A 17037-nucleotide genomic window follows, 5' to 3' on the forward strand; every position below is an offset into this window, starting at 1 on the left:
TCGATCTAAACAAAATACACACCTATAATTATAGGTGTTTAGGCCCTCGTTTCGATATATTCTAATCATATAGATGTCATCCTAGATTCAAAACATTATGCACAAGCGCTATTATAAGCAATAAAAATAATACTGTTTCTTTCTAAAATTAATGTGTTGCTAAATCGACATTTTTTTTTGTACCGTTGCCCATAATCTGTACCCCTAGTAGATTTTCGCTCGCAATTACTGTGGACTGTGGAGAGTATTGAAAAATGTAACATCTAAGTAAAATAGAAGTGATATACAATTATTTTAGAGTTATTCTTTACTACTGTAACCTTATAGTACTTACCACTCGCAATCGAGGAGTCGTTTACGAGTAGGGAAATACTTGAACATCGGAGTAAAATAGATCTTATTCGCATGGAGTTAAAGCTCAAATTTGTCTACAATTATTTAGCTCGGGCTTTCAACAGAACGATTGTAAAATATAATTAAAATAAAATATAAAAATAACAAGGATTTGAACTCTAAAAAAGTTATAACTTCATTTAACTTAAGACGATACGGGTCTCATGTGCGAAAACGACTCCTAGATTGTGAGAGGTATTAGGGTGGTATTTTTAAAAACAAATTTTTTACCAAACTTTCAATTAGCTGTGGTTATGTGAACGAATTTCATTTTTGTAACAAAAACCAAAAGTGTGACTTTACTCTGAGATTACAGTGCTTGTATTTAAAAGAGAAGTTCACTTTTCTTGGTGAGCAATCTGGTGTAAGATCGTGCCGTGCGCTGACGCTGTGTATGCCTTATCATAGGACAAAATTTTATAAGCGTTCGTTTAGCGTACGAGCTGTGGAATTGTGGAATGCGCTTCCATTGAGCATACGACGATCCAAATCACTGGCGATATTTAAAAGAGCAGTTAAGGCCCATTATATTGTTAACGACTTTTAATAGTATGTATATATGTACTTACTCATTTATTGTATGTTAAAAGTATTTAATTATGTAAGTGTTGTTATTATATATATTAGTTTATTTTTATATTTATTTATTTATTATATTATTTACTTTTTATCTATTTGTGCACACTAGTTTATGTATTAGCATGTAGTTATTTGCATGTATGTATTTTAATATTTGTACCACCAGCAGTCTATTTTCCTCTTTTTTTTCCTAATTCTAAGGTTGCCTGGCAGAGATCGCTATTAAGCGATAAGGCCGCCTTTTGTATTACTACTTCTTTCGATGTTTCTGTTTTTGTTATATTTTAAATGTTGTGGTATACAAATAAAGAGTTTAAATAAATAAAAATAAAATCCTAGGGGTACTTATTCAATAAGCAGCAATCACGACTAAAATCTAGAGAAATGTATAGTTTAAATTTCAAGTAGGTAAATTCGGTTTTAAATATTTTCACTTGGGTAATTTACAAACTTGAGCGAATTCCTTTATTACATAAGCGTTTTACATACTCATTTATGAAGCCCAAGAAGTTTTTTTTAATATACTATTTACCCTATTGAAGTACATTATATCTTTTTAAGTACTTATTTTTCTATACTAGTTTTTTCGTTGTAGCTTTGTGCGGGATTTTGCACGTTTACGTCTCTAGCACACTGAAAAAGTAAACAAGCCTTCCACATATTTGCTTCTTCAGTTTATGATACAACGAAAAAAAAATACGCTTACAGTTGAAGTGAAACTACTTAAACAATGCTCGCATGCGTCACCACACCACCACCTTATAGGCTTGCAGGCAAATTTCACAGATTTTACATTTAATATTTTCTTTATTAATTTAATTGTTGATGATGGAAAAGAGCAACTGCTGAGTTTCTTGCCGGCAGTAGAATCTGCCTTTCGAACCGGTGGTAGAGTCACAATAAACAGACACGTTTCAAAAGTGCTTATATTAGGCCTACTTAAAAAAAATTATTTTGAATTTGAATTTTTAATTTAAATATCAATACTTGTTGCCACATTCTGCATCCCCACATCTTATTCTATCGAGTGAATAAACCGCAAAACGCGCGAAATTGGCTTCACTCACAAAGCTCTCTTTTTATGTCTCTCCACATCAAACCTTTCTTCTCTCAGGTAACGATATAAGTCTAAACGTGACCCGTCGTCAAAATAATAAAAACTATCGAGTCGCCGTATTTATCGCCGTCGGACGAAACACCATAAAACTACTCTAGTGACAAATGTCAACATCTTAATATTTAATCTATCTCTCTTCCGTTAACCTCCATAACTTGTGTGTGCTTTTGGTTATATTATTTAATATTTGTATGATCATGATAAGTTATTAAAAAAATAGAGTTATAATTTTTTTCATCCCATTCAGTCCCATTCAATGCCAGATTCGCCGAATGGGTCACATAAGAGTTCGTGAAACGTTATTTCTCTAGGACCCACCGAATCACTAGGCATCCGATTAAGGCCGTACCTAGGTTCAGTGAAAACGGGCAATAGTGGGGATCTATACAAGCGACATCCCAATACGCCTAAGAAGATTTACTTCAAAAACTACAAAATAAATCTTGATACAGACCGTTACACAAATAAATAAATTGTCAAGTGCATCGCGGTTAATCGTTATCGTTTGAAACACTAGTCTAGTGCACACGGTTGGTGCTAATTCTGTAGTAAATAAATCTCTTAACTAAACTAAATTGACCTGTCTAAAAATACTGCCATATTTTTTTACCAATGGTATGAATTAAACATTGTACATAAATCTTTTAACTACTTTAAACTGACAAGTCTCTAAATATTGTTATCCTTTCCTACTCCATTGTAAAAGGGACAGCAATAATTCTACGCCTCTCACTTTAGTTACGAGATATGTGTACAACAGTATTGGCACTGATACAGACATGTCTAAAAATAGTTTTTATTCCACAGGGATTATAGTGTTAAAGGATTGCACAATTTTAAGATCTGTCAAATTAGTTTTAGTCAGTAGCTACAAAATTTGAATTAGCACCATTGTGGAAAAATGACAATTCAGTTTTGAAATTGTTTTGAATTTGTTGTTTTGGAATATGATCAAATTTATTATTTGGGATGACTACAAACTCCTATGCTCTGAGATGCACATGGCAAGTTTTAACAGAACGATAACTGGAACTTAAATTTGCATAATCTTTGATACAAATCTATTCAAATCAGTTTAAATTAAAGCTTTACGGTAGTGTAGAGTGTAATTACTACCCACCTCCACCACAACAAGGGTAATGTTTTTATGTTTGTCATTATATTCTTTAACCAGTTTCAGTACTCTCTGACGGACTGTGTAAATAGCAGAGTACATTTCAGGTGAGAATGGTTCGAAGTCTTTATATTTCTTCTTACGTTTATAAATTCCTTCCCGCTTAGCCACCGCACAATTCATGTCCTCCTAGTACAATTATAAAAATAATTTAGCTCAAATATCTAATAAATTTTAATCAATGACATAATTTATATTGCTTACATTGATCTCAGTTTATCGATCGCAGTCTGAACTAAGATCCATTATTTTTAATAATCTCACAGACAAAGAAAGTTTTTTTTTAAATGTTGTAACTCAATTTAGGACTATCTTTGCTCACTGTGCATAAGTTGAGAATATGGGAACAGGGCTTAAACTTGATAAGAAATACCTATCCAAAAACTTGATAATATTTACATAGTTGTGACTTAGTTTAAGATTATCTTTGCACTACAAAATACAAAAGGATTTTTGTATCAAATATTTACAAACCTCTGAGACAGTGTGGTTCAGAAAATTCAGAATTCCTAGCAAGGAATTTCTTGTGTCCCGCACAAGCAGTTCATAGAATACCACATGTATGGGCCCAAGGAACTTCGTGATCCATTGCCGGTGCAATGACTCCCACACTGACAGCTGGTTGAATACATACGAGGTCCAATCTGAAAATTCATTGAATTTAGAAAGAATTAACTGAATTGATAAATAATTAGCTGAAAATTGTATGTTTCATATTGGGTTTATAAATCAAATACTTTAGTGCCTGTGTAGAGTAAAATGGTGTTTTTCTTATCTAAGCTGAAAGTCTTAGAATTATGATAAAAAAAATACTCGCCAGATTTATTGGGTTCATGCGATTTCTTCTTAAAGGCCGATTTTGGCGCTGTGCCTATATGTCCTTTATGTAATCTATTGAAGTCAGCCTGAAAATCATAAAAGAGCTTAATTTAATTAATGTACTGATTATGCAACATGAACTTTAATTTATAATTCCTAAACTTTAGTTATAATTGCATGTATCATTGTATATTTATAGATGAGAGAGATAGAGACTTTTTGATATTTATTCATTCTTATAAATTTCAAATGCATACAAAAAATTTCGGAACCGACAGGATTTGAACCTGCGACTCTGGCAATCGCGGCCTGAGCGCTTTTTCCAATTAAGCTACGGCTCTTCTAAAACGGTAGCTAATCGCGGCCTGAGCGCTTTTTCCAATTAAGCTACCGTTTTAGAAGAGCCGTAGCTTAATTGGAAAAAGCGCTCAGGCCGCGATTGCCAGAGTTTTTATATGCATTTTAAATTTATAAAATTGATAACTCCTCCAAGTGTAGGTAAAAACACTAATAAAAATTATAAAATGATATTTATTCAATTGAGAATAAGTTTTTATTGTGCAAATTTGCTAATTGGCAGAGGTGTCTTTTCCATACAAAGTTTGAAACAAATTCGCAACAGCCACTTATAATATTGTATGAAAGCAGCATCTAAGAAGACTTGTCTCATAATGTACACTATACAACAGCTAGTAACTAGTAAGCTACAATACGAAAGCCTCGCTAATCAGTAATTATTTTGTCAGATGCTAACTGGTGGAAACGATCTGTTTAAAAAAATTTGCTTGAAATAGTATGGTCAGTTGGCAACTGAAAAAATTACTGCATTGGGCAGCTGATCAAGAAGAACATGTGCAGAATAAATGATGAACAAGAAAAAAGCAGGCGAGCTCTCTTGAATTGTAAGAATAAATAATAAAATAAATATTCTTAAAATAAAACAGGAATTTGTTCATAATCATTGTTTAATAATTTATGATAAAAAAATAAAACAATAATAATTACCATCATGAAGTCAGCGAGTGCAGAAGCATTATTACATTGTAAGTGCCAATGCAGAATAGTGAATTAAATCTAGAATTAAACAAAATTTCTTATAAACATCTCAACATAAAAACGATAAGTCATTTGTAATGAAATGAAAATAATGAGATAAAAAAAATGTTGTAAATTAATATTTTTGGAAATTTTCTAAGATATTGGAATAAAAGCCAGTTTTCTGGATTTCATTTAGTACAAAGGCTCAAGCAATCATCAAATTAAATGTTATTTCAAAGGGGTTTGAATATATGTGGGTTACCCATTTGACTTCCAATTTTAAGTTTTTCTAAAATAATAGCACATTAATCAAAAATTAAAAAAACTAAATTCATTTATTTCAAGTGGGCGTAATATAAGCACTTTTGAAATGTCAAAAATAAGTATTATTTAAGATCTAAGTAGTTATCAAAAATAAGTATTATTTAAGATCTAAGTAGTTTAAGATCTAAGTAGTGCCAGTTAGGTACTTATTTATGAACAGGTATTATTTATTTTTCTAACTTGTTTGCAGATGTCATCAAATGAATGTGGAAATAAAATATTTATTTTCTTACAAGATAATTTATGTGTTGTTTTCTTGCTGAAGTGCAATTAAATGATAGTATAATACAAATAAGTATTATACAGTGGGCCCCGTAGTGCGACAAACGTTTTGCAGGGCACTGTCGAATCATCAAAATTGTTGGATTATAGAGTAGTACCTAAAACCCTTTTGTCCAAATATTTTTTACAAAGAAGTCCCTTATGTTCCGACAAATAATAATCCAATGATAAGATTATATGTGTTATAACCTGTTCATTCAATAATAATAGACATGTCGAATTACAGGGGGCACCGGATTAGACTGGGGTGGATTTACGTTGAGCTATTGATTAAATTATTAAAAAAAAAAAAAAGGAAGCAGTGAAGGACTTCAACTTCACTTCCGATGGCCGAGTTCAGATCCTAGCATGCACCTCTAACTTTTTTAGTAAGTTATGTGTATTGTTTCAAGCAATTAAAATATCAGTTGCTTCAACGGTGCAGGAAAATATGGTGAGGTAATGCATGCCTGAGAGTTCTGCATAATGTTCTTAAAGGTGTGTTAAGTCCACTAATCCGCACTGGGCAAGCATGGTGGACTACAGCCTTAAATGTAGGAGGAGACCCGTGCCCTGTAGTGGGCCGGTTGTGGATTTTATGTATAGCTTCTATTTTGGTCAAAAATAAAAATGGCAGACAGTAGGTAGGAATGGCCTGCTACTAAAATAAGCAAACCCATTCATGTTAATTTTACAATAACAAACATTAAATTTCATGCAAAGTAAATTATAAATATCTAAAGGATACAATTAATAACAGTATCAAATAATTGAAAACAATGATATTTATTACTTACCAAAATAGCATCCCTAGGGTTTCTAATAAGAAGAATTGCAGATTTAAACTTGTTGGGCTCCACTGGTGGAGCTTCATGAGTTTTGACAACTAGCACTGAGCCATCTGTCACATTTTCAGCTGGGAAACCATGCATGCGGAGGCCATAATCCATATATATTGATCCAGTAACTATACCTAAAAGTTTAGTAAGAGTACATTTTAAGTGATATCAAATATAAATTTGTTCAATTAGACTTGAATGCCCATGCATGTACATAAAATGAAAAATCTAATGCGACAGGTCAGATTGGCAGATGGCATGGCAAAGCACAATGGATGAAACATCAGGCTGAACCAGGATGAACAGATTTCAAGGGAATTGAATATTATTTTATAACCCATCAATATGAATCTAGGAAGTTGTTGTTTACAACTAATTACTGGATTAAATCTACAGGATTACATATATATAACAGGTTGCCCGTGACTTTGAGTTTCTTGTTTGTTTGTACCAAATACCAAGAGAAAGCTAGGAAAATACACAGAACCAGAAAGTAACACAAGCTATAATTTATTTAAGAAAAATATATATTTTCTACAACATTTTTACGTTGGTGCCAAGTAAAGGGTAGTAATTACAAAATTTAAAATAATAATACAACCTCTCCAGTACAGGACGAATCAGTTAAGAAATGGTGGAGATAACTCCACCATTTCTAAAGTAAAATTGACAAAAACTTTTATTGTATATCCCAACCCTATTGTTTTTTTTTGAGACAGACAAAATTTGTCGAGGGCTCCTTTGAGACCTGGGTTTTAGTTAACTAATGTAGTCATCACCCACACCTCATAATAAAGGAAACATGTAGATATGAACGATTCAAAAGTGCCGGTAATAGACCTACATAAAGAAAGAATAAGAATATTTGAATCCGCCTACCTGTAACCTGTTGCAGGAGATACCGTAACCAAGTATTTCCACTCCCTGGATAAGACACAAGGGCTACTACGTGCGATGAGGGCGGTGACCGCAATCTTAAATCTTTACACCAGCTCACTCTTATCTCACGAAATCCCAGATGACTGATGCCTATATTGTTACCATAATAACTCCTGCCACTTTGTAAAGGCCGTAACATAAAAACAATTATTGAAAAATAAACCAACACTACAATCACAGCGATAAGAAATGTTGATCGTCTGTTCATTATTATTTTATTTTACTAAATATACATAGTAGGCCAGGTTCCACTTAATTTTATATGTTGCATCTCTTTCGTTGTTTAAAAATCACTATATTAATATCAACATTTACATTTTTGATTTTGTAGGTATTTTTCTATTTTGATTTGAGTTTGACGATAGTTTGACGTATGTTTGACGTAAAACATCTTAAACTTTTTTTTCATTGCTTTAAGGTTCTGGTTGGGCTCTGGGTAGAGCCTTTTCAAGACTCAGGGTATGTTGGTTTCTTGTTTTTTGAGTTGAAAACTCGAAACGCCAGGAATATATAGCACTAACATCCGAGAAGGTATACAATCTGCTTGATACATCTAGGAACAATGAATTTATTATTCTTATCTGCGGTACGAATGACCGCGAAGTTTAATCTTCAAAGTAATAGGTAATATTGTCGTCGTAGATATTCCCTTCAATCTTCGTTCATTACTTAAGCTAAGGCACAGTGCTAACGGGACAACGATAATACTTTTTTATACTATTGTTGTTTCCCAATTATGTGTATTAATTATTTAATCCACCGGGAACTTTTTGTATACTTATATCCTGGGGATGAGCACAAAAGATTCTGTAGGGTCGAAGTGCATCCGCTGAAGCAGGCCTCACTACAAGATAGATATATCCTGGTAATAGATGTTATTTCCAATCTACCGCTGTATCAAAAGTTATCATTATCTGTTCAGTACTTAGGGCAAAGTTTGAGACATCAGGAAAAAATAGTAAGCAAATTTAATGTGGACGTATGGATGGAAGGGTAGTTAGCTATAAGGTGATTTAATAAAATAGGGTTGGACAATCTAGTTCATGTCAACAATAAATTATAGATAAATAACAGCTTATCAGTTTGGTATATAATTCCAGGTTTTATTAAAATAACTTTGAAATTAATTGTTTCTTTATTTTACTGATTTACAACTCAAATAAATATTAAGAATATTAATTTATCCATGTACTGTCTATTTTATGTCTATCTTATGTGAAGACTGCAAGTCATCTGGCTGAATATTTACAACATCATGATCATACTATAAAATTAAGTTTTGCTAAATATATTGAAAACTTGGAAAATTGTTTTTATATTAATGACTAGCATTAAACAGGATAAATTAACATTTCATACAATTTCTTCCTTAGAAATTTGAACTATTTGATGTACGTATTTTGCGTAAAATTGTATGGCAATTATCAATATTCCCTGTACAAATTTCTAAGTACATTTGGAGAGGTAAAACTTGTGGTGAATTGATTTGCAGTAAAATCTTTCTCGCTGTTAGTAAATCTCCCCTCAAAATTTGGCATACAGCTGCCTTTGCCCAAACAGAAATAGCTACCATATCTCGTATATGACTAGGGGCATCAGAGACCAAGTCATGAATCATAGGAGGATGCAAATGGTCAGCAGCATCATTCGTTTTATCAAGATTAATTAACGCTTCTGCTGCATAAATATGGGCCCATGCTTTTTGACCATTTGTTGCATCTGATTGGGTCAACAGCTCATTAGCACTCATGAGAGCTGATAAGGGATCTTGTAATTGCAGGAAAATATAACTTTGAAGAACAAGGATTGAATTCTTCAAATCACATCTCTGTTTCCAATTAATAGGTGGCCCAGGTGGAGCTTGGATGAAACCTGCAGATGAACTTCCTGACGTTTCTTGATCAGGGAGCAATGAAATTGCATTCTTCAAACAAAGTGCTGCAAACTCTAAAGATAGTGAGGGTATGGCAAATGAATCTCCACATACAGGATATTTTTCTTTATTCTCTTTTGTTAGTAAAATTTTTGTATGTGGTCCACTGCCTAATTTTTTTACAGTGAAAGGTTGAGCTTCATCACTGCAACATTTTTTTACACAGCATTCAGCAAGCCTTAACCAAATTCTAGGATTGTTTGGATAATGCCGAGCAGCTTCTACCAAACACTCAAATGCTCCTTCAGAATTACTTGCAGCAAGTAGTGCCAGTCCTAAATTAAACACATAAAGTGGTCTATCTTTACACACTATTAAAATATCACTATCATCATTGTCCATAGCTTTAAAATGTTCCTTTACAGCATGCTGAAAATATTTGGAGGCCAAGTATGGCTTTTTGATTGATAGATATATAACACCAAGATTATTATTTATAGCCGCCCATATGTCTTCACCTTGAGTTTTAAGATCATAATTATACTTTATTGTCCTATATTGGCCAAGGGTGTTAGCTGCATCTATAATATCTCCATTAAGGTACTTCTGTTGGGCTACAATAAATACATTTTCAATAGAGTCCGGTTTTAACTTAATCTTGTATCCCAGATAAAGTTGAGCCCTTGAAACAAGTCTTTCATACAAGGAACTAACATCGTTGTTAGATTTCAATGAGTCACCATAAGTTTTTGCAATTTCTAGAGTCTTTTCATATGTACGCCTACATAATGTAGCTTCAAGCAGCAGCAATACAATTTGATTATGCAGTTTTACATCCTTTATATTCTTACTCGTTAATAGTTTTTCTAAAATAACTACACATTGATAGTAATACCTGGAATGGTACAATAACACTGCATAATTGTATAACATGCACGGCACACTCAAATCTTTGATATCGATGTCTGTAAAGGTGAGATTTGCTATATGACCGATGGCCATTTTAAATTTGTCGATATTTTTGAGATCACTGGCCGCAAATTCTACTACAGCCTTGTTGTGTTGTACCCTTTTTAGTAACGTGTTATTGTTGGCTACAATACCCTCCAAGTCACTTAGATTCTGCAATGCCGACGTAAAGTCTTTTTTCAAATAGTTCTGGTAGGCCAATACTGCTAATTCTTCTTTAAAGTTAGCCATTATTAGGTGTTTAATTCAATTCAATTCAATTCTTGTTTATGGCTTTTGTCTGTGCCAACTGGGCACAAGGTACTTCGCCAATGTCTTGTAGGTGAAGAAGGCACGAAGGAGATTGATCGGTGAAACTAATGAAAAGTTAATTTTGAATTTGTACCAAGAAATAGTTGTTATTAGCTAGTTAGCTCTTTAACCTAAGGCAGCACAGACAACACATGCATATATATCTAACACGGATATTTTTTGTACATTATACTTTAATTTTATTACTTACTATATATTTACATAAAAATCTACAATAAGGACTGAAAACAAACATTAAAAAACATTTAACACTCAAAGGACGGGGGACTTTGGGAGGAAGAACGTCATAGAGGGGATAGGTAAGTTTGGGACAGTTAAAAATAATATGAGTTATAGTGCCCTCATCCAAGCCACACTCACAGATGGAGTTGTCCCTTATCCGGAGTTTGGCCAGATGTACAGGTGTGCTAGCATGACCAAGACGCAATCGGGAAATTGTGGATGAAGTCCAGCGATTTGTACTTCGAGAGTGACAAAACCAGGGTTGTCTTGGTATGTTTTGTTGGATGGTAGCGTAAAACTTACCCTTAACCAATTTGGAATCATTCCAAAAAATTTTCCAGGCTGTTTCCATATATGTTTTGGCAAGAGTACATAGGTCCTGCGATGAATTTTTAAAATGATCTAGAGAACCTGACTCAACAGCTGTTTTGGCACATGAGTCAGCAGTCTCGTTTCCTGGAATACCTGAGTGGCTTGGAATCCAAACCAGTAAGATGAATAGTCCTTTTTGATTGCAAGAGAGCAGAGCCTTCCGGATTTTTAAGATAATGGGAAATCGTGATTTGCTGCGAAAGGGGTTTTCTTTAATAGACATTAAACAGCTTAAAGAGTCAGTCAGAATAACCGTCTGTTGTACGTTATGGGACAGTGCAAACAGGATTGCTTCCAAAAGAGCAATGGCCTCTCCGGTAAACACAGAAGACTCGGGAGGGCATTTAAATTTTAAAACAATTCTGTAAACAGGAACCCAACATGCAGCACCAACACAACCTTCTGGAGACAGCTTTGAAGCATCAGTATATATAATAAGATGATTTGACCAATTTTGACTAATATGCTTTTCTAGTTTGATATTGGTATCTGGGGATCCTTTACTCAGACCTAGATCTGTGATGATGGAAGGGTTGTATATTAATGCTTTAAATGGGGTTGAATATAGTGGGTTGATTGTGAAAGATGTCAGGGGATTAGGAAGGCTGGTATACTTTAGGAAACTATCTAGCAAGTAGGAAGACGAGTTACGGGAGCAAGGTGCGTGTGATAGTTGACTTAGTCGGTGCCAAAGAGGATGGGATGACAGCTGTAACATCTTGCTGATAAAGCGGTCACATAGATATTGTCGACGGATGGATAGAGGAGGGTCAACGCATTCTACCTGCAAAGCATTAGTGGGGGAGGATTTCATTGCACCTAGAATAATTCTAAGGCATCTATACTGAATTTTATTAAACTTTTCAGCAGCTGATTTATTAAAAGGCTCTAAAACAAACATACAGTAATCCATGTGGCTACGTACTAAGGCATTATATAATAATTTTAAAGTATAGGGGTGAGCACCCCACCAAACTCCCGCTATTGCTCGTAGTACATTGATGCCTTTTTCACATTTTTTGATAATGTATTCAGAATGAGCAATTCCATTCAGTCGTGTGTCTAAATAAACACCTAAAAATTTAGCTTTAACTGCAAGATTGATTGCTTGACCTTCAAATGAGATGTTGAGGTTCGGGAGGTATCTCTTCCTTGTATATACCACTGCCTGACATTTGCCCACTGATAGGGACAAGCCATGGTCAGACAGCCACTGGCCTAGATAATACAAAGCAGAATTGATACGACAGGATACTTCCTCTATACTGCCTGAGCTGTGATAGAGGACAATATCATCAGCATATTGTAAAATGGTACAAAAACTAGAAACAGACAATTCGAGGTCGTGGGTATATATGCTATAGAGAAGAGGACTGAGAACAGAGCCTTGAGGGAGGCCTTTCCAGATTAATCTGGGGGGAAGAGAATTATTCTGATGCTTTACCAGAACATATCTGCAAAACAGCAGATTACATATGAAATGAACCATCCTCGAGGGAACACTCAGCTTAAGTAGTTTCTGCCTGAGCACCGGAAGTAGGACATTATCATATGCAGAAGCAATATCAAGAAAAGCACCCACAAGGTACTCTCCTTTTGTAAAGGCTAATCTTATATCTGTTGTTAATACACTGAGACTGTCTGTTGTACTCATACCCTTCCGAAACCCAAATTGGGAGGAGGGGAGAATATTTCTACTTTCCATTAACCATTCCAGTCGGTTTTTAAGGAGATGTTCTGTAACTTTAGCTAAAGTAGATGACAAAGCTATGGGTCTATATGAATTTGAATTAAGGGGATTTTTATAAGGTTTAAGGATAGGAATAACAATTTGAGATTTCCAGGAGTTTGGGATAGAACCAGTTTCCAAACATTTATTGATTATTTTAAGGTAATAAATTTTAGCTTTGTCATTTAAGTTAACCAGGAATGAATATGGAACGCCATCTTCCCCTGGAGCTGTATCTTTTAGACCATTGAGAGCAATTTGAAGCTCAGAAAAGGAAAAGGGGGCATCCATTTCATCCGTAGCTGGAGCTGGCGTAGTAGTTAGAAATGAGTCCACATAGGGAACATAAGGTGGAGCTAATTTGTCTGCAAAGTTGTTAAGCCAGTCAGAAGGATTATTTGAGGAAGGATCAACGTGGCTCAGGGAGCGACGGAATCTCCTCATATTTTCCCACACAATGGTGGAGGGTGAACGAGGGCTAAGCGATTCACAGAACTGCGTCCAACTTGCTCTTTTCTTTTTGACGACTAATCTTTTAATTTTAGCATCTAGTTTTTGGTAACTATTAAAGTTATCCTGAGTCATGCAGGCTGAGTATAATTCTTCTGCAGCAGATCTTTTACCAAATAAATCGCTGCATTCATCATCCCACCAAGGAGAGGAAAGCAGCGGATTTTTCACAGGGTGTTTTTTTGGAATATGGGAATCGGCCGAAGATATAAGAGATTTTAAAAAGAGATCATAGCATACCAGAATGTTTCCATCACTTTCCAAATCGGGCAGAGTGTCTACAATGCAATCAACTGATAGGGCATAATCTTCCCAATTTGCTTTTTTAAGTTTATACTTTAAAAGGGGATCATAGTTAGGGGTAGGTAAGGATTTATTATTTAATGTAACAATTATAGGAAAATGATCACTGCCACAGGTTGACTGTAGCACGTTCCAAGTCAGGCGCGATGCTAGGTTAGCCGAACATAGGGTGAGATCAACCGCTGATTTAGGGTTCTGATTGGGGTATACCCTTCGAGTAGGAGAACCGTCATTGAGGATGCAAAGACTGACATCATCAAGTAAATCAATCAGCAATGGAGAAAACCCGTCACTAGCATGGCACCCCCACATCGTGTGGTGGGTGTTAAAATCACCCATGGCTATGATAGGGCTGGGAAGGGACGACAAGATTGCTTGTAATTCGGGAATAATAGAAGATGAGGGATGAGGAATATACAGAGATACAAAAGATATGTCTAGGGTACGGACAGCAACAGCATTGATCTGTTGACTGTGGGAAGGAAGAGCGATTTGGGTGTAGGGGAGGGAGTGCCGTAGAAATACAGCACTGCCTGCATACCCATCACTCCTGTCATCCCTCAAACAGGAGAAGCCCGGCACCCGTAATCGTGAACCAGGCCTCAACCATGTCTCCGAGATGGCAAGAATGGTGGGATTATGAAGGTTAATCAGAGAGATTAACTCATGTTTCTTGGGACGTAAACTTTTACAGTTCCACTGTAGCAGGGTTATTGGGCCCATTTTGGAGTAGTTTAAAAAGTTGGCTTAAGTTTTTGGCAACGTTGGGCGGTAAGGGGATTTCACTACATGGAGCGACAATACTAAGTAGAAATTCGGAGATAAACTCAAGCATTTTACCTTGGGAGGGAGGGTTCTCAACATTGTTGTTGAGAGCGCATCCATTAGGAAGGGATGAGCAGTAATCACCGACAATAGTCTGAACAGCTTTTTTATCGTAGCCCTTTGCTAGAGGAGCTCGGGGACGAGGAGAGCGGAAAACTGTTTGCCGGTAGGAGGTTTTGGTGGAAGTTACATTAGTAGGAGTAAACATTTCTTTTGTTATCTCAGCATAGGACCTGCGGACAGGAGGAAACTGAGATGATGCTTCAATGTAAGATTTATTATTCTGAGACATGACCATTTTAATAGATTGCTGCCTGGAGAATTCTGGGCAGTCTTTATCAGTAGCAAAATGACTACCAGAGCAGTGTAAACATGTAGATAATTCCTTGATGACCAAACATGAGTCACCTGTATGGGGCTGAGCACATCTGTAGCATCTGGGCTTAGATCTGCAGATTGTTTTAATGTGGCCAAAACGGCAGCAGTTCTGGCACTGTATTGTTGGAAGTTTATATGTTTCAACTGGCAGTGAGGTGTGGTATGAATATACCTTAGCAGGAAGCATTTGCCCCCTGAAGGTTAGGACAACAGATTGGGTAGGCACCCAAGTGATGACACCCTCTGTGACAGATTTTCTGTTCAGTCGCCTTGATTTCAGAACCTCACCACAGCCAGGCGGGAGCTCTAGCGAATCAACAAGCTCGTCCATCGACCAGTCCACGGGGACTCCTTTCACCAGCCCCATTCTGGTTATGTTGTATGTGGGAATTATAGCTCTATATTTGCATAACTTCAAAACTGGACTAACAAGAAAGTTGTTGGCAGCTTGGGCAGAAGTAAACTCTACAGTAATTTTGTTGCGGCCTATATTTTTGACGCCGTCGTGGATAATTGAACCAATTTTGTGTTTGTGCAAGAATTGACCGAAATTTATAGCCCGTAATGACGCTCCAGAGGATGGGTCCTCCACTTCCCGTGAGACTTGGACGATAAAAGGCCCATTATCATCGTCAGAGTATGACTTGGCGCCTTCGGTGAAGGAAGGATGTATGTAAAGGCTTTGAACGGATGGGTTTACCTGAGTAGGATCAGTTATAGTTTTTTTGGCCGTATATACGTTGGTATCCTCTCCTTGTCGTTTGCGAGACGAGGCTGATGCCCCCGGGTCGGGCGGCTCAGGAGGTGTATCTAGATCCATTTTACTGGAAACACTATAACTACAGACACATAATAAATATTTAACCAACACTAAATACGGTTAGATTTATACGAATATCACCAATGACAACTATTTCTGCTGCTGTGTAAATTCACATAAAACACCGAAATTACACCGGAATCTCACTAACACGTGTGCACAAATTGACAGGCCAAGTTACAGTTCAATATAAACAACACCAAATCCTTTTCAAGACGAGTTTACAATAAAATCAAAGAAAAATTTGAAAAAACCGCGTCCGCCATGTACGAAGTTTCCCGCCGAACCATTAGGTGTTTATTTCAATTATTTTCTTTTTTTAATGACAGAAACCACAATCCTGCCCAGTTTGTTATTTTTTTAAATACCTCTGAGTTTTGACATACCGATTAAGGATTTTACAGCTCTGGGTTCTAGTTTCCTTTTGACTTTTGAGACAATGAGAATACAAATAGTACGTTTGACGAGTCTAGTCACAACTCATTTGTTTTTATTTTATTACGTCTAAAGTAATGGCTTTGTATATTCTGCTTTCCGATTCAGTAACTTCTTCAACATCAACGACAGCTGATGTTTAATCCTCGCTTTATACATTGATTTAATATGTTACTATGTTTTTATGTTTAAGTATTATTAAGATATGTAATCACTGATAATACAATCGTTACTGAAAAGGAGGGCTTATGATGATCTTGGTGAGCATCAACCAGCCCTCCTCATATCCCGTCTCATCGAATAGGTATATGCCGGGTAACTACTGACATATTATTACATCTTTGGTTTCGGCTTGACGCTTTTTGCAATTAGCTTTCACGCGTGATATTTGGAATGGGTTAATGGACAATAATTCAACGGCATAGCAAGAATCTCGAGACTTACGTGAGTGTACTTGCATGGATACGGGTTAGACCATAGGTTTCTGGACATCTTCTGGACAATCTGTCAATCTTGCAATTTCTATTGCGATTGGTTGCCCTGTGTATGAACCTCTTTACATGTCTATGTTTCACGCATCGTGTAGAGCGATACAATCCGAATTGTGTGGGCTCTCCCTAACTCGTTTGATTATTATGTTCCTTAGGAGTGCCGTGTGCAGTGTGAGACATCATCCATCATCATAGAGAATCCATCCAGAACAACTGCGGACTTCGAGTCAAGTGCTTAGCAATTGTACATGCAGGTCACGTCCGCTTACTAAGTGTTAATGCAAAAATATAGGACAGTGCTAAATACAAAGATAT

General features: G+C 35.8%; 2 protein-coding genes across 2 annotated transcripts; both read right to left on the reverse strand.

Moving 5' to 3' along the window:
* Positions 1-1302: 1302 nt before the first annotated feature.
* Positions 1303-7694, reverse strand: LOC120627912 (WSCD family member AAEL009094; the record flags this gene model as incomplete). The annotated part of the gene is made up of 6 exons (XM_039896037.1): positions 1303-1605; positions 3210-3392; positions 3738-3907; positions 4081-4168; positions 6503-6678; positions 7424-7694. Coding segments are annotated over 6 exons (957 nt in total), but the record flags the coding sequence as incomplete, so codon positions are not given.
* A 1021-nt stretch (positions 7695-8715) lies between these two features.
* Positions 8716-16997, reverse strand: LOC120628140 (CCR4-NOT transcription complex subunit 10). Its single transcript, XM_039896366.1, has 2 exons — positions 16097-16997; positions 8716-10569 (listed from the first exon to the last, which is right to left on the reverse strand). Exon 2 carries the CDS (start codon positions 10554-10556, stop codon positions 8853-8855), a length of 1704 nt encoding a protein of 567 aa, XP_039752300.1. The 5' UTR covers positions 10557-10569; positions 16097-16997; the 3' UTR covers positions 8716-8852.
* Between the last annotated feature and the right edge of the window lie 40 nt (positions 16998-17037).

This window comes from Pararge aegeria, chromosome 12 (assembly GCF_905163445.1).
Source record: "Pararge aegeria chromosome 12, ilParAegt1.1, whole genome shotgun sequence".
In the NCBI taxonomy this organism is placed as follows: Eukaryota; Metazoa; Arthropoda; class Insecta; order Lepidoptera; family Nymphalidae; genus Pararge; species Pararge aegeria.